Source organism: Mustela putorius, unplaced genomic scaffold (assembly GCF_011764305.1).
Source record: "Mustela putorius furo isolate JIRA1106 unplaced genomic scaffold, ASM1176430v1.1 tig00000873_pilon_pilon_pilon, whole genome shotgun sequence".
Taxonomy (NCBI): domain Eukaryota; kingdom Metazoa; phylum Chordata; class Mammalia; order Carnivora; family Mustelidae; genus Mustela; species Mustela putorius.
The window spans coordinates 5,096,397-5,113,569 of NW_025421504.1; the positions used below are offsets into that span (position 1 = coordinate 5,096,397).

At 57.9% G+C, this 17,173-nt stretch overlaps 1 protein-coding gene across 9 annotated transcripts; it reads left to right on the forward strand.

Annotated features, from left to right (window-relative positions):
- The first annotated feature begins 319 nt into the window (after nt 1–319).
- On the forward strand, nt 320–17,004 carry EXOC7 (exocyst complex component 7). 9 transcript variants are annotated; one of them, XM_004748853.3, is made up of 21 exons: nt 320–464; nt 661–726; nt 2,244–2,428; nt 2,617–2,722; nt 4,879–5,101; nt 6,811–6,978; nt 9,573–9,665; nt 10,383–10,451; nt 11,422–11,567; nt 11,861–12,013; nt 12,232–12,330; nt 12,673–12,735; nt 12,993–13,059; nt 13,736–13,774; nt 14,465–14,530; nt 14,807–14,927; nt 15,169–15,264; nt 16,004–16,067; nt 16,277–16,318; nt 16,428–16,561; nt 16,799–17,004. In XM_004748853.3, exons 1-21 carry the CDS (start codon nt 405–407, stop codon nt 16,899–16,901), a joined length of 2,163 nt encoding a protein of 720 aa, XP_004748910.2. In that variant the 5' UTR covers nt 320–404; the 3' UTR covers nt 16,902–17,004. The 9 variants fall into 9 exon arrangements, with proteins under 9 accessions (XP_004748910.2, XP_004748911.2, XP_004748912.2 ...); XM_004748854.2 differs by lacking the exon at nt 13,736–13,774; XM_004748855.2 differs by lacking the exon at nt 10,383–10,451.
- The last annotated feature ends 169 nt before the right edge of the window (nt 17,005–17,173 follow it).

Here is a 17,173-nt window from a genome sequence, read left to right on the forward strand (position 1 = left end):
TATGTGACACGCTCTGTGCTGCAGCGTGCGGAGAGCGCGGTATCCGTGCCTGGACACAAAATGCGAACTAGGGAAACAAACTTATGGTCTTCCCCAGCCGCAGTCGAAGCCACACGAAGCCCGCAAGTGAACTCCAGCTGTCCCGCGGGCGAAAGCGACAGCACGCCGCTGGGGAACCTTCTCTGCCAAGGCAGTGAAGCCGCACTTGCCACACTCAAGATGGCTACCTGCCCCGGCCCATTACTTGGTTCTGCGCAAGCCTAATTCCGCTTGCCACTCTCAATATGGCACCACTAGCGCGCCACAGGGCGGGGCTAAGGGCGGAAGTGGGTGTGGCAGAGACGGGAGCCGAGAGGGCACGCAGAGGTAAGGTTCTGGGCGGTGGGAGCCTCTGGGCCGAAGCGATGATACCCCCGCAGGAGGCGTCCGCCCGGCGGCGGGAGATTGAGGACAAGCTGAAGCAGGTGAGGCTGGGGATGGGGAGCAGGTGAGGGAAGGGGCCGAGATCCGGGCCGGGGCGTCTACTCGGGGGGGTGGGGGGGGCGGGCAAGGAGGGAGCACTCCCTGCGAGGAGATAGGGTTGGGGGCGAGGCCGTGGGCCGGGACGCGATGTTCTTAGCCTCCAGCTTCTTGTAATATGTCCCCCTCCGCTTCCCCCAGGAGGAGGAGACGCTGTCCTTCATCCGAGACAGCCTGGAGAAGAGCGACCAGCTCACCAAAAACATGGTGAGTAACCTCTCGGGTGGGAGGGGCAGACAGGCCTCCGGACTGGAGGAGAGCCGGGTTCGAGCCTGGGTGGTGACGGCGGGAATGTGTGGGTTTCTCCAGCAGCTGTGTGGGGTGGCTCTTACCTAGCTCCCTTCCCTTTTTCTGCCCCTTCTCTGAGGATGTCGCAGCTCCTGCTGGCACAGACTTTCAGCTTTCGGTGCGAGCTCTCCGGTCTTCGTTCTCTCCTTCTGCAAACATTTAGCGAGCCTGGCTTTCATGGGCTGGGTGGTGGTCGTGTGTCGTCCTCAATTTGGGTGATGATCAGAGGGCCAGGGTGGCCTGAGATTCTGAGATTGCTGAGGGTAGAGAAAACTCAGCCTTCAGCCTAATACTGAGGGGTAGAAGGAGCTTTGAAATCAGAGCTGGGATCTGGTCCTCGCCTCACCAACACCACCACCACCACCACCACTACTACTTTTTCTTCTTCCTTTTTAAAATGATTTTATTTATTTATTTGTGAGAGAGAGCAGGGTGAAGGGTAGAGGGAGAAGCAGACTCCCCGCTGAGCAGGGAACACGATGGGGAACTTGACCCCGGGACTCCCAGATCATGACCCGAGGCAAACGCAGACACTTAACTGACTGAGCCACACAGGCGCCCCCTCCACTGATTTCTGTGTAGCTCCTGACAAGTAACACTGAGCTTCAGTTAACTCGTCTACTGACAGAGGCCGTGGCAACCTTCCCGCGTGGCTGTGCAGGTCGTAGGAGCCAATGCACGGGAGCGTGTCTTGCCTAGTACCTGGTCTGCAACAGGCGCTCACCAGATAGGAATTTCCTTCCTTACTTCCAGAGGAGACTGGAAAAGCTCATATCGAGTAGATGCAGACTTTGAATATGTGTTTAAGAACACAATCATAAAGTCTTAGTCCTTATGTAATGGAGATTCACCCTTAGAGAGAGAGAGTTTTGAAGGTACTAGCGATGCATTTGAGGCTACTCTGTATGAAACTACTTCCTGTTCAGTCTAGGAAAGCTTCAGAGAGAAGTGAAATTGAGATTTGGCTTCCGGGGGTGGAAGGGAGGCCATCTGCGGTGATTATCTTGGAAGGAGTTCATTCGATGCACCGTCTGCCTTCAAGTCAAACTTCATCCAGTTTATTTGGACCGTGTGCTATGCACATGGTAGGTGCTGGGGATACAGTGGTGAACACGGACACCCTATCCCTTCCCTCATGGATTTTATTATCTAGAAAATCAGAGGAGGGGCGCTTGGGTGGCTCAGTTGGTGAAGCAACTGCCTTTGGCTCAGGTCATGATCCCAGGGTCCTGGGATCGAGGAAGCCTGCTTCTCCCTCTCCCACTCCCTCTTCTTGTGCTCTCTTTCTCTGTCAAAATAAATAAAAATCTTAAAAAAAAAAAAAAAAAAGGAAGAAAGAAAACCAGAGAAAAGGCAGCCAATTCCGAAGACCTCATGCGTGGGTGGAAGCAGTCCTGGGACAAGCCTGAGTCCTGAAACTGGGCTGTCCCCCGCAGGTGTCTATCCTGTCATCCTTTGAGAGCCGTCTTATGAAGCTGGAGAACTCCATCATCCCCGTGCACAAGCAGACAGAGAACCTGCAGCGGCTGCAGGAGAATGTTGAGAAGACTCTCTCCTGCCTGGACCATGTCATCAGCTACTACCATGTGGCCAGTGACACTGAGAAAATCATCAGGGAAGGGTGAGTAGGACCAGAGGCTCGCATTGCTGACACCTCCTGCGCCAGCGACGCTAGGCTTCAGGAGGGAGGGTTTGAATATATTTGAGCCCGGAGTCCCCTGTGTCCATTCTCTTCTCTTTTAAACACCATTGGGTCCTGCCTGTTTATCTTGCATCTGCCCAGGCTGAAGCAGCTCTTTCCCTTGACAGCCCCACGGGCAGGCTAGAGGAGTACCTTGGGAGCATGGCCAAGATTCAGAAGGCCGTGGAGTATTTCCAGGACAATAGCCCGGACAGCCCAGAGCTCAACAAAGTGGTGAGGGGCCAGCGGGCTAATGCGGGAGGGAGGTTTGGGCAACACCAGTCCCCCTCTCTGGTCCCATGAGGGACACTGGACCTTCTTAAAGGAGAACATAGTGGGAGAAACAGTAGTACGTGATATGATATGCGTACTTCAGACATTAAGACTTCTGTCTCAGAAATTATAGGTATACATTCTTAATACGTTTTTATAATTAAGTCAACTCTAAATTACATATCAAATGTAAATCTAACACTTGATTTTTATACGCGCATTTGTATTTTTTCTGTTGTGAAAAATATGTACTATAAAATTTACCATTTTAACCCCTTTAAGTGAAGAGCTCAGTGGCATGAAGTCGCATTGACGTTGTGTAGCCGCTCCCGCCATCCGTCTCCAGAACTCTTTCCATCTTCCCAGAATGAAACCCACTAAACCCTGTCCCTCTCTTCCCCCGGCCCTTGGCAACGATCATTCTCCTTTCTGTCTCTGTGAACTTGACTACCCTCGGAACCTGCATTCCTGTTTTCATGTTTGACTTGCTGTTTTCTGTCTTTGCGTTTCAGTATCAGAGGCTGTAGGTTACCAGAGCAATGTGGGGTAAGGCTGGGAAGTGAGATTTACTCAAGGCACTGAGGGAAGGGGAGAATGCACACAGGAGAAATGAGCCCCAGCCTCCCAGAGCGGGAAGAATACTAGAGGAAGGGCCAGCTCAGACCCAGTCACCGGGCACACCCTCCTGGTGGCACCACAGTTCTCACCCTGGGTGTGTGTGTGTCACCCAGAAGAGGGAGTAAGCTGAGAAATGGAAGATGAGAACCTGGCCTTTCTCCAACCGAGAAAGCTTTTGTTCAGAGCAGCACTTCCCAGAGTTTCTGCCATCAGGCTCTGTGACGGAAATGAGGACATTCGCATGTCACACTGGGTATGACAGTGGCTGGGATCCAGCCAGTGGTCTCTGACCACCTACGGCCCCGCCTCCTTGTCTAGAAGGACAGTGGGATCAACACGAGTCACCAGTGGGGACACCCCAGTGTCATCAGTGTACTGCAGCGTGGGGCGGGGGCTGTCTTGAGTTTGGGGTGTCAGGGCTTAGAGAACTTTGTTCTGGGGGGGGTCACTGCCAAGTTTGGGTTGGAGAGTAAAGAGCCAGACTAGAACTTGGGGGTGGGGTGGAGACAGAGAGTACAGGACATGTGAGCCATATGTCTCCCCAAGAGCACATCCTCCTCGTTCAAGCAAGGACACTCCAACTCCTTCCTTTCTCGTTTCGGAGACATCTTTATTGAGATATAACTCACTTGCCATTACGTTTGCTCACTTAGAGGAGGCAACTCAGTGGCTCTAGCATAATCACCGAGTGGCATGGGACCCCTGGAACCAGTTCGAGAATACTTTCATCACCCAAACAAGAGCCCCAAACCTCAGCTCCTTTCCCCAGTCACATAGCCTCTGCCAGTCACTGGTCTGCGCTCTGTTCCTCCAGATTTGTCTGTTCCGGGCTTCTCATAGCAATGGAATCATATAATATGTGCCCTTCCGTATCTGCCGCCTTTTACCTCACATAACGTTTTGAAGATTCGGGCACACAGTGGTGTGTGTCAATACTTTGTTCATGGTTTGGCTGAGGAATGTCAGATGGTGTGGAGAGACCACATTCACCACTTGCTGGACATTCCACTTTCTGGCATTTACAAATAATGTTGCTGCGAGCCCTCACGTGTTCTCTTTCTTGTGGACGCATGTTTTCTGTTCTCTCGTGTGTTCTGGCTGGCTGTTTCTTATCCAGTGTATGATTTGCCTGTGTTCTCTCTCATCCTGTGCGCTGTCCTTTCCCTTGCAGAACCGAAGTTTTTCCCGCGACATAGTTCCATTGATCTATTTTTGTTTCCTCTTACGAACCCTTTTCTAACAAGAAAACAGAGTAATGGCCCAGCGGGAAAATCATCGGCCCATGTTTGTGAAGCCCGTGTGTCTTGTAAAACTTGTGAAGCCCGTGTGTCATGTTTCACGTGTGAACATGCATGTTGAGGGACCACAAGGCAAAGACAGAAGCAGCGAGGGCTTCCTGGTGTTTCCTCTCTGCGTGGAAGGAAGGGAAGGCAGAGGAGGGGCCCCTGGAGGCTGAAGAGCCGAGCCCGCTCCCTACCTTCCTCCCATTGTCCCCATAGAAGCTGCTTTTCGAGCGCGGGAAGGAGTCTCTGGAGTCCGAGTTCCGCAGCCTGATGACCAGGCACAGCAAGGTCGTGTCCCCTGTGCTCATCCTGGATCTGATCAGCGGCGAGGATGAGCTGGAGGTCCAAGAGGAGGTGCCCCTGGAGCACCTGCCCGAGGGAGTGCTCCAGGACGTGATCCGCATCTCCCGCTGGCTGGTGGAGTATGGCCGCAACCAAGGTGAGGGGACCCAGGTGGCAGGGCCAGACGCAGTGCTCTCCGGTCCCCTTTATTTCTTTAATCCACCTGGATTTTTTTTTTCATAAAGTTTAGTAGGAAAAGATAATACGAGCAGTAAACCTATAGCTTACGTGACTGTGTGAACACGTCCACGGCTCCAAAGCAGCACTTTGGGGGACTGTGGGCTCAGCAGGAGAATTTTAGGGAGAAGAGGGAGGCCAGTGGACACCTCCAGACCCTTGTGCTTCGGCCCATTTTTTTACCCTGGGGCTCCTTGGAACACATTGGTTGGGAACTGCTGAAATGAGTATTTCCCGGTCTGTTTGCATTTTTGGATTCTCCAGTGTTCTGAGTATTGATAGATAATCCTGTTACGAACGTACTTGTGTGGACGCTTTCCTTACGTAGGGAGTTCTTTGGGTGTTTTCTCAAAGACGCAACTATCAGGTAGAAGTGGCCAAATGGTATAGCAGCAATGCCCACCACAGCCGACCAGTGGGAAGAGCCCAGATGCCCATCAGCAGATGAATGGCTGTGGTGTATATATATTTACAGTGGGATACTATGCAGCCATCAAAAAAACTCCCAAAAACGAAATGTTGCCATTTGCAACGTGGATGGAACTAGAGGGTATTACACTGAGCGAAATAAGTCAATCAGAGAAAGACAATTATTAAATCTCTCTGATATGAGGAATCTGAGAGGCAGGGCGGGAGGGGGGATGGGGGGATAGAGAAGGAAAAAATGAACCAAGATGGGATCGGGAGGGAGACAAACCGCAAGAGACTCTTAATCTCATGAAACAAACAGGGTTGCTGGAGGGTGCGGGGGAGGGATGGGGTGGCTGGTGATGGACATTGGGGAGGTATGTGCTATGGTGAGTGCTGTGAAGTGTGTAAGACTGACGATCCACAGACCTGTACCCCTGGGGCAAATAATACATTATATAAAAAAAGAAAAAAGAAGTGACCAAACAGGTTTGTGACCTTCTGCCATCGCAGCTCCTCCCCCGGTGGGCGGGGCCAGTCCGAAGAGCCATCAGGGGTCCCAAGGCTCCCTCTTCATTCATTTTATTTATCTTAGCTGGGGCTGCCGTGGTCCTTTTTTAAAAAAATTTGCATGTCACGAATGGCTGAAGACATAGTGTTTTTCATTCACTGCCTTTTGTTGTCTCTTTGCCTCCAGTAAATCGCTCACATCCTTTGACCCCTTACCAAGGTGGATCTCGATGTTTATTTATTCGTAAAAAGATGTTATTTATTTGTTTGAGAGAGAGAGGGTGTGCGCACATACCCTGGGGAGGCACAAAGGGAGAAGCTCATGCAGACTCGCTACTAAGCGTGGAGGCCAACACAGGGCTCCATATCACAACCTGTGAGATCTTGACCTGAGCTGAAATCAAGAGTCAGACGCTCAACCCACTGAGCCTCCTGGGTGCCCCCTAATTTTATGTTTGTTATCTCAAAGAACTTTATTTCAAAGAACTTTACCTTCGAAATTTAATTAGCAGCTCTATTGTTTTTCTCCCCCCTTTTAAGATGGCTTGATTTGGGACAAGGCTACGTGCGTAGCTGGGAGCCACAGCAGATGCTAGGAATGAGTTAGCAAACCGAGATGGTGGGCTCTGCTACTGTCCTGCCCACTGCATCTAGAGGGGAAAGAGAGGCAGGGACCCCAGCTGCCACAGCTGTCCCCCCCTCTCTCCTCAGATTTCATGAACGTCTACTACCAGATTCGCTCCAGCCAGCTAGACCGCTCCATCAAGGGCCTGAAGGAGCATTTCCGGAAGAGCAGTTCTTCCTCTGGGGTACCCTACTCCCCCGCCATCCCCAACAAGAGGAAAGACACGCCCACCAAGAAGCCCATCAAGAGGCCAGGTGAGCCGGCACCCCGGCCCATTCAGCCCCCGCCGGAAGGCTGTGTGGGACCTGCGTCGCCTTCAGCTGCCTTGGGGTTCGCGGCGTCGGCCCTTCCAGAGCTTGTCCTCACAGTGACCCCTGGCTGTAGGTACAGAGGACAGAAAGCAGGTGACTCCCCATCTGCTGAGGCTCCATGCTCCAGGGGTCACGTCTCCGTGTGTCCGCCGCAGTCTGGAGAAGCTAGGGCGAGGGGCTGCTGTGAGCAGCACCAGGCAGAGAAAGCTCGAGAGCCAGGGGCTGCTTGTACCTTAGCCCACCCTGCCGAGCTGTGGCTGCGGGAACACACCTGGTGTGGCCACTGGGACCCAGCCCTCATGACAGTGTTGTGGGGAGAGTGTTTCTTGCCCGTGCTCCTCAGAGAGCGCCTGCTCCTGCTCCGGCCTTTAACTGGGGTTTGGAGAAAGCTGCCCTCAAGGTCCCAAGCGAGCAGAGGACTGGTGGCCCCAGCAGGAGGTGCACCGCCTTCTCCCTTCCGGCGTGGGTCTTCTGGCCGTCACCTAAAAACCTGCTCCTACCGCTATGCTGAGCCCGCCTGCTGGGCCCCGGCTGCTGGCACTCCGTCGGTCCGTCCCTGTGCGTTGGGCAGGGGCTGTCTCCCTCCGCGAGGCCGTGAGGCTGCCTGCCTCAGCTGGTCTGGGCTCTCTTCCCCATCTCTTCTCTGATAGGCCCACGGGGTGGGGGGGCAGACCTGGTCTATATCCCCCCCCCCTGGGTGTCGGCTGGCCGTGGCAGAGCTCGCAGTGGGCCTGGGCTGTCCTTGGCTTCTGGGCCACGGAGGAAGACTCAGGCTCTGAGGATTCCTGTGCTTGCTGCAGAATTCCCAGAGTCTTCAGCAGCCAGGGGTCGGTACTGATGTGGGAACTAGGGAGCCAGGCCCCTGGGACCCATCTGCTCCTGGCTCAGAGGAGAGGGGCAAGGGAGGCCTCAGTGGGCTGGCGGTTTGATACCAGTCTCAGCGCCTCCGTGGCCATTGGGCACCTGATGGGTTTGACGGCTGCCCGATCAGTGTCCTCGGTCCCCGTCCACACCCGCGAGCCGGCGAGCCTCCTCAGGGTCCCTGTGTGAGCCCATCTGCTGCCGGTCGGCTGTGGGGCAGGAATCTGATTCGCTCATTAGCAGGACTGCTCACTGAATGGGGAGAACACGGGGAGGCAGATGCTGAGCCGGGGCCCTGAACTTGGTCATTAGTAGCTGATTGTCACATGCTCTAAACAGAAAGCTACTCCAGACCTTGGCCCTTCTCCCCCAGCTTTTTGGGGAACTGCCAGAACCCAGGCAGCCTCACTTTGTTCCGGGACACGGCTGGGGGTCGGGGGACGCAGGAGTCTCCAGGGAAGACAGACCAGAGTTCCGTGTGGGGGCCTCCTCTCTGCTCCCAGTGCATTTTATTAACAAAGCAGCTATCCTCGTCTCTTTTATTTTTTTTTTTTTTTTTTTTTTTTTTTTATTTTATTTATTTATTTGACAGAGAGAAATCACAAGTACACTGAGAGGCAGGCAGAGAGAGAGAGAAGGAAGCAGGCTCCCTGCCGAGCAGAGAGCCCGATGCGGGACTCGATCGCAGGACCCTGAGATCATGACCCGAGCCGAAGGCAGCGGCTCAACCCACTGAGCCACCCAGGCGCCCCTATCCTCGTCTCTTTTAAATGCTATTTTATCTCCCCCTTTCCTGCCCTGAGATGTCTCATTCCCACAGGGGTGGCTGACCCCAGAGGCTGTAGGCATTGGGATTTTGTTTTTGTTGACTTCACTTGTGATACTAACTGTTGTTTTTTCCCTCCATGCCGGAAGCATGTCCCCTGTCTACCGTCCTGCCTCCGGCTCTGTGTGGTGGCTTCCGTGAACCCCCAGCCGAGCTTCTGAGTTTTCTCTGATTGCTTTGGGGGTTCAGGTGGCTTTGGTGCATGGGGCCAGGCTGCCTCAGGGTTTCCAAGCCTTCTGTCTTGGGCACCGCTCTCCCAGGAAGCTCAGTCCCGTCTCACCAGCTCCCGGGCTCTGCTTTCTGTCGACCTCCGTGTGTCCACGTCCCAGCACTGAGCATGCTCAGGAACTCTGACTCCTACTAGTGTTTCGGGCCGGACCATGGGCCTGTCGGCCTCAGAGGGTCCCCAGACTCTGCCAGCTTGGCTGTGCCCTCTGGGTATGAGAATGTCATCACCAGCTCCTCCATCCGGAGCCCCAGTCTGGTCCAACTTACATGGCACTCAGTAGTGTCTTTTATTTTGGGCTTCTCCTGATGGGCTTTTTGGCCCATCTCATCTCCTTTACCCACTGCGCTTCCTAAAGAGAACTCAGACCCAGAGCGGTGAGGGTCAGGAGCAGAATCAGGAGCCCCCGTGGGGCACACCCTGTGCCCGTTCCTCCTTGTCCCTGTGCAGCGCCTCCGGCGGTCCTGGAAGGGGCCTGCTGGAGAGACGGCGTGTGGGCATGCTCACTGTTGGGGGGCCGGGTGTGGGGCTTGGGGGGGGGTGGGCAGGTGGAGGCCCGCTGCTGTTTTCTCTCACTCATTTCCTAGGTCTTCTTGTCTCCTCTCTGTGTGGCTCTGGTGACAGGGACGATCCGTAAGGCTCAGAACCTTCTGAAACAGTATTCCCAGCATGGTCTAGATGGGAAAAAGGGGGGCTCTAACCTCATTCCTCTGGAAGGTAATCACCCTGTGTTCTCCTGTTCCCTCCTCCTCCACCCTGTGTCCACTCTCGTGGCAGGGCAGAGCCTCCAAGCCCCCAGGAGGGCCGCGGGAGAGTCCCAGAGAGGGCAGCGGGGGTGGGAACAGCAGGTCCCTGGTGCCACTCCTTCCAGCTGGCACGGGGGCAGGTGTCGTGGCCTTGGCCTGGTCCTATCTGGCTGACGGCAGCTCTGCCCTCCCTGAGGCTTCCTACCCATTCCCTCCGTCTCTGTCCTTGTCTCCTATTTGAACTCAGAGAAAGTTCTTTGTCACGGGCAGCCCTTTCACGCTCAGACCAGCAGTGGTGGGACCAAGCTGGCCTGGGCCTCCAGGCCACCCCTAAATATGGTGATGTGGGTAAACCCCTTGGGGCCGAGCATCAGACCCTCCGCAGCTGCCGGAAGCTCTCCAGAACCTTCCTTGGTCGTCCCGCAGGCTTCTCTCTTGGCCTCGGGATTAGAGAACCAGCTCTTAAGGACGGTCTGGGGCACTGCAAGTCAGGCTTGAAATGGCTGTTCCCAAGGTGGTCCGCAGCAGAGGAGGGGCTCAGAGCCCTCTCCCGTGCCCCTTCCCCTGCCCCCCACCCCATCTCACGTCCCCTCCTGGAGATCGAGGGCTTCTTCCCTGTCCCCGAGGGGCAGCCCACCCGGCCCTTGGATAAATGCTGCTTGTGTCTGTACGGCCGACGTCTCGCTAGGTCACGAGCATGATTTCCGAGTTAAGCACCTGTCCGAGGCCCTGAACGACAAGCACGGGCCGCTGGCTGGTGAGTACCGCAGCCCAGCCCGAGGGCAGCCGCCGCTGCCTTGGCAGAGGTCCCCGGAGGGCTCTGCTCTGAAGATGAGCCAGCCCTGTTTGCCTCTCTCTCTCAAGTCTCTCTTTTGGGCACTAGGTCTCCTTGCCTCTCTCCAGATGGGCGTGTGTGCCTGGCTCTCAGGGCCTGGGCCAAGGGGAGAAGCTGCCGCTCCTTGGAAGGTGGCTCCCTGGAGAGCAGGGAGCCCTGACATCCGACTCCAACAACAGCTCTGACTCGGAGCCCGTTCCTTTGCTTGAGGGACCAGGTTGCCTGGGGGTGCCCCCTGCCCCAGCCTCCGCTAGTGGGCCCTGGGTCTCCTGGGGCAGCTGACCAGCAAGAAGCCCTCCCTTTCTGGGACTCATGGCCCCTTCTCAAAGTTTGACCCCATGCCAGCTAGCCTCCTAGGCCATAGCCCACTGCCTTCTTAGACATTCCAGAAGGTCTGGTGGGGCTGAGAACTGCCTTCAGTGGCCCGGCATTTTCTCCGATGGGTGACCAGGGTGCCTGCCACCTTGACGTGGGCACTGCCATTCACCCAGCCCTGGCCGTCCATTTTCTAGTACGATTCAGAATCCTCAGTCCTGGGGACAGGTACACCGTAGCCAAGAAGCCGATGTAGGACTCTTCCCTCTTCCATCCGTCTTCCCTCTCTCCATCCGTCTCCCCAGCGTCTTTAGTACCTGATGCTCTGGGACATGAGCACTGTCTGGCAGAGCTGAAACTGAAGCCAGGACAAAGGCTGGATTGCAGCCCTGTTTTTTCCTTCGAAGCAGTCAGGCCTGCTGGAATCCTCTCAGCTTTCTGCCAGAACAGTCCGCCTCCTCCCCCCATCTGCTGCCAGCCTGGGCTGCAGGCCAGGAGCTGGGGAGACCCATGCCCCCCCAGCAGGAAGAGCAGCAACCTCCAGACCAGCAGCTCAGGGGCTCTGCTGTCCCCCCAGGGAGAGACGACGCGCTGGACGTGGAGACCGACGCCTACATTCACTGCGCCAGTGCCTTCGTCAAGCTGGCCCAGAGCGAGTACCAGCTGCTGATGGATGTCATCCCTGAGCACCATCAGAAAAAGACCTTTGACTCCCTGATCCAGGTGCTGCCTGGATCCCCAGGCGTGGGGATCTCCACCATGCTCCTGGGCCCCGACTGACCAGATGTCCCCGCAAACCTGCCGCTGTGGAAGCTGGGGTTCGGGCCAGAGCTGCCGTCCAGTAGCCTTCAGCTATAGCCACCCCCACCATGTGTGTGTGTGTGGGGGGGGGTCGCTGTCCCCTGCTGGGCCATGCTGGCTTCCCCCAGCCCCTCCGGCGGCCCTGACCGTCCCTAGGAGGCAGCTGTCACCACTCCGTCCCCTCCGTGAGCCACGTCCTTGCTCTGCTTTCGCAGGATGCGCTGGACGGGCTGATGCTCGAAGGGGAGAACATCGTGTCTGCGGCCCGGAAGGCCATCATCCGGCATGACTTCTCCGCCGTGCTCACCGTCTTCCCCATCCTGCGGCACCTGAAGCAGACCAAGCCCGAGTTTGACCAGGTGCTCCAGGTATGTGGGTGGGAAGACCCTTGGGGACCCAGGGAGGGGGAACCGCCTTCTCCACCCTCGCACCTCTGCTCCAAAGCTGCACGGAAGCAGCTTCTGCAGGGCCCTGGGCAAGGGGACCCAGTCGCGGGGTGACAGGACAGGAGGGGAGGCCCTGCGGTGCGGGGCAGGGGAGCGGCTGGCGAGGAGCAGGTCTGCTCTGCAGCTGTGTGCTTCCTCAGGGTACGGCTGCCAGCACCAAGAACAAGCTGCCCGGCCTCATCACCTCCATGGAGACCGTTGGAGCCAAGGCCCTGGAGGACTTTGCTGACAACATCAAGGTGCTCTCCCGCTCTCTGGGGCCACCTGCGGCCCTAGGAGCTGTGGGCAGGACCGCCAGGGACCTGCCTCCGGAGCTCCTGCAGAGGGCGGGCTGCCCAGAGGGGCTGCTAGTCTCCCGGCAGTACCCACTCCCCGCCCTTTCTTTCCTTGGGGGCTCCGGAGCCCGCAAGGGTGACACTCCTGCCCCATTTTTCCTGTCCCGTCTCTCCAGCCCGCCTGCCTCAGGGGCGCCCTGATCCCTGTCTACCAGGAGGTGGCACCAAGAGCAGACTGCCTGGGGCTTGGGGTGGGGCCCAAGGCCTTGGGAGCAGGTTCAGGAAGCTGGGCTGTTCTTTCCACAGAATGATCCAGACAAGGAATACAACATGCCCAAGGACGGCACCGTGCACGAGCTCACAAGCAACGTAGGTGCTGCCCAAGGTCGCCTGGGGAGGGAAAGGGGCCCGGCCTGGCCCAGAGCCAGCGTGTTGGTGGCTGGATGGATGGCAAAGTCCTTGGCGTCTCCAGTAGGGCAGGAAGCTTGCAACCACCCTTTTCACGTGGCAGACCCCTGGCCCTGCACTTGCTGTGGAATGGTCCTAGGGGCTGTGTTTGGGAGGTGACCTTGACCTTGAGGTCCTGCCCTTGACCTTCTTCCTGGACCTGTTTTCTCCCCACACAGGCCATCCTCTTCCTACAGCAGCTCCTAGACTTCCAAGAGACGGCAGGGGCCATGCTGGCCTCCCAAGGTACTTGGCACCTCCCAGTGGGGCCCTCCACCCGTCCCTGACTCCTCCCTCTTGTCTGGAGATGTGGGGTGACTGGCCACCCCGCCGGCGGAGTGGGGTCTGACTGTTCCTTTTCTGACCCGACCTCCTCCCTCCTCACTCCTTCCGCCGTCCTCACCCCGGAGAGCGGCGCTCCCTGGTTCGAGGGCGGCCCGCCGGCCTTGGCCCGCCTTCCGCGTTCCTCCACCGGCTCTTGCGTTCGCCTGTCCTCCCGCTTAGTCACCCAGCTGCCCGTTCTGTGGGCTGCTGTCTCACGGCCGGCCCGGTGTCTTCCCTCGGACAGCTGCCCTGGCACTGGAGCTGGGGAGGTCGGCGTGGAGGGACGTTGGCGTTTCTGAGTTCCGAGACCCAACCCACCTTGTTTGGGTCCCCGGGCCGTCCCCCCTCCCTCCATTTTGGGGGCGAGGGAGCCAGGAGCGGCCTCTGGCCTGCAGTTGTCCAGATCCCCTCTTGGCTTCGTGCTCCCTCACCTTCAGGGGTCCAGCTGGGGTGTGTCCTGCTGTCTGTGTTCCGGCTGTCACGGGGTGGGGTCTGCCGGACTCTGGGGACCCGGTCTCTAACCTGTGTTTGCACTTTGCGTCTTTTTCCTTCTTTGTCTCTCCCTTCCCCTCTGAGTGCGCCGCCTTTCACTCCGTAGTTCTTGGGGACACATACAATATTCCTTTAGACCCCCGAGGTAAGCAGCAGGGCTCTGCAGCCCCATCCTACCCCTCTGAAACCCCATGGGTGAGTTTTCTTGGGGACGGAGGCATCTGGACAGACTCAGGACCTAGAGGGGAGCAGGGTCGGGGGGACATGAGTTTCTTCAGGGCGCTCCCAACTCTCAGCTCCCTGCAGGGCCACTTTCTGATGCTGAGCTTATCCGGGCGGCACCCAGCCCACGCCCCCCCCCCCAGGCTATCCCAGCACCTGCCTCCCCCTCCTTCCTCAGACACCACCACCCTCCTGCCGGTGCAGAGGAGCCCAGTGTGGGAGAAGCGGGAGAGGCTGTGGGGAGCCCACAGTGGGATAAATGGGCCTGGGAATAGATAGCACCGGCCTGAGTCAGGGCTGGGGGCCGGGGGCGTACCGCTCTGTCCTGCCGCCCTTCCCGCTGAACACAGGCCCGCTCATTCCCCTTCCCGTCACTGTCAGGGGCGAGGGGCTTGGCCTGGGTTCTAGGAAGAGGCCGAAGCTGTTCTCCCCGCAGCAGCAGGAGCCCGGCAGCTCAGCAGCCCCACTCCCGAGCGCCTCTGCCTCCAGTCGGCCCGAGGAAGGCTCAGGGGCCCCTCCCAGGGCTTGCACAGCTGCTTCCAGGGCTGAAGGAAGGCCAGCGAGGGTCCTGGCTGCTGCCCAGGCTGCAATAACAGGTCCTCTCTCCTCCCAGAGACCAGCTCCTCCGCCACCAGCTACAGCTCCGAGTTCAGCAAGCGTCTGCTGAGCACCTATATCTGTGAGTGCCGGCTCGCAGCCCCCTGCGCCCCCCCCTCCTCGCCTTCCCCTCCCTTCCTTTGTGCCCTGACCACTCCCGAGCCCCCTCCGTGACCTTGGGAATCGTAACCTAACTTCCCGTTGTGGGGCTGAGCAGGGCCAGGCAGAGGGCTCCTGAGGCTTGTGGAGTCTGAGGTTAGAAGGGACAAGGACAAGGGCTGGACTTGGTTCAAGGGCCAGGGACCGGGGTGGTTTTGGTCAGACTGCCCGCGGACGTCGCCACTCCCTCCCCGTGCAGGTAAGGTCCTGGGCAACCTACAGCTGAACCTCTTGAGCAAGTCCAAGGTGTACGAGGACCCGGCCCTGAGCGCCATCTTCTTGCACAACAACTACAACTACATCCTCAAGGCCCTGGAGAAGTGAGTGGCTGCAGGGGGCCTGTGCGCACGCGCGCGGCTCCCCCCTGTCCCCGCCCTTCCGGGGCCACCGGTGCCCTCTGCCTGGCCAGGTGGGGAGGGCAGCGCTTTGCGTCTTGGGAGTCCCAGGACCTGGGGCGGTGTGGGGCAGGCCCCGCGGGTGCTGCTGTGGAGACCAGCAGCCTTATGGGCCCCGAAAACCAGTTTGGTCCCCCTCTGCTCCCTCCCCACTCCCCCGCCCCAGGTCTGAGCTGATCCAGCTGGTGGCCGTGACCCAGAAGACTGCTGAGCGCTCCTACCGGGAGCACATCGAGCAGCAGATCCAGACCTACCAGCGCAGGTGGGCCCCGCCGCGCCCTCCCCTCACCCCCAGACTCGAATCCTTCACTCACTCTTCCTACCGGAGCTTCACTCAGAGTGGGTCAGGGGCGGGGGAGTGCTCCCCCCCCCCCACCGTGGGCCCAGTGCTCCGCTTGCTGTTTAACCACACTGACAGGACGGAGAGGGGAGCCCCCCTCGACCGCCACCTGCTCCCCGGGGGCTGCTATGGCAGCTTCTCCAGAGGGTGGGGTGCCAAGGGCACAGTCTAAGAAGAATCCAGAAGCTGCCTCACGGGTGTGGGGACATGAGGCCGGGCAAAGAGCAAGGTCGCGAGAGCACTTGAGCTTGCTGCGCTCCCACTGCTGCTCATCCCCGTCTCTCCTCGGTTTGTGTGTTTCCCCTGGTGTTTCTTCATGTGAGCAGTGTCCCTCCTGCTCGCTTTGTCTGGCCTCTGCTTCCGCCCTCCTTTCTCATCCGCTTCGTCTTTATTCTCCAGGAGATCGATGTGCAGCTACTAGCGTTTGTTCAATGTATTGAATTCTGTTTCCTGTTCTTGGTTTTGAAAGCCACCAGCCCCAACATTTTCTTTTTCCAAGGGAAAATCTCAGTTGTGCTCTGCGTGGCCGCGCCTCTAATGATCGCGGAGCGCCCCTCCCCCAGTAGGTCCAGAGATGGACAAAACAAAACAAACCAGCCCCTGGGAAGCAGCAGCCTGAGCTGTCCCTGCTCTGCCTTCTGCTTCTCTCCCCACCCGGCAGCTGGTTAAAGGTGACTGACTACATCGCTGAGAAGAATCTACCTGTGTTCCAACCGGGAGTCAAGGTATGCAGAAGGCCTGGGCTGGGAAGGGGCATCTAGCAGGTGTGATACTTTTTGTCATGTCTCTGGGAAAAAATGGGAAGAGTGAAGGATGCCTGTGGCCACCACGGTGGCAGGAGATAGGGCTGGGCTCAGGCATTTGGGGAAGGAGCCAGCAGCCGGGCGGTTCTGCTCTGGGGAACACTTTCTCTGCCCTCTCTCACCTCCCCCAGCTAAGGGACAAGGAGCGGCAGATGATCAAGGAGCGGTTCAAGGTGAGTTGGGGTCCCCTTCCACCCATGGCTCCCTGCTGCTGTTGCAGGGACACGGGCCTGGAGTCTTTGTCTTTGGGTCGCTTCTATTTCCACCTTTTTTGGCGGCCAGGGTTTCAATGATGGCCTTGAAGAATTGTGCAAGATCCAGAAGGCCTGGGCTATTCCTGACATGGAGCAGAGAGACAAGATTCGCCAAGCGCAGAAAAATATTGTCAGGGAGACCTATGGGGCCTTTCTGCACAGGTGAGCCCTCTGCCTGCACCTCCCCAGCCCTGTGCCCTTCACTGCCCCTGTTGGGTCTCTGCGCTGTGCTTCGAGAAAACACGGAGGGGCGTGCGGGTGTGGGTGACAGAGCCCGTGCCTTGGGCTTTGCTCTGGGGCCAGACAGGGGCATCACTCAGGGGCACGCTGAGAAGTGCCTTGGGCTGAGGTGGAGCTGGGGAGGCTGCTAGCCTGCCCCTGACCTCAGCGCCTGGCCAGGTACGGCAGCGTGCCCTTCACCAAGAACCCGGAGAAGTACATCAAGTACCGTGTGGAGCAGGTGGGCGACATGATCGACCGCCTCTTTGACACGTCCGCCTGAGCCTCCTGCGCCCCAGCCCGGCTCTGCCCGAGCCTCCTGCGGTCCCTGCCGGGCTCTGCCGGAGCAGCCATGTTACGGGACAGATAAATCAGTGTTAACTTGCCTCTGGGCCTGGTGAGTTTGCCATCCTAGGGGAGAGGGACTTTCTTCCACCGTTTCCCCAGTCCAGAGCCCTGTCCCCGAGCCCTCGAGTCCTGGTCTGTATTTCTTCCTGGAACCCCCCCAGACCAGCACTCTCAGAATACCTGGGTTCCTTTCCACCTTAAGGCTCC

Coding starts and splice junctions, on each gene's coding strand:
- EXOC7 (XM_004748853.3), top strand. CDS start 405: ATGATACCCCCGCAGGAGGCGTCCGCCCGGCGGCGGGAGATTGAGGAC. Junction 13,775..14,464: donor TATTCCTTTAGACCCCCGAG/GTAAGCAGCAGG, acceptor CTCTCCTCCCAG/AGACCAGCTCCTCCGCCACC. Junction 16,562..16,798: donor TATGGGGCCTTTCTGCACAG/GTGAGCCCTCTG, acceptor GCGCCTGGCCAG/GTACGGCAGCGTGCCCTTCA.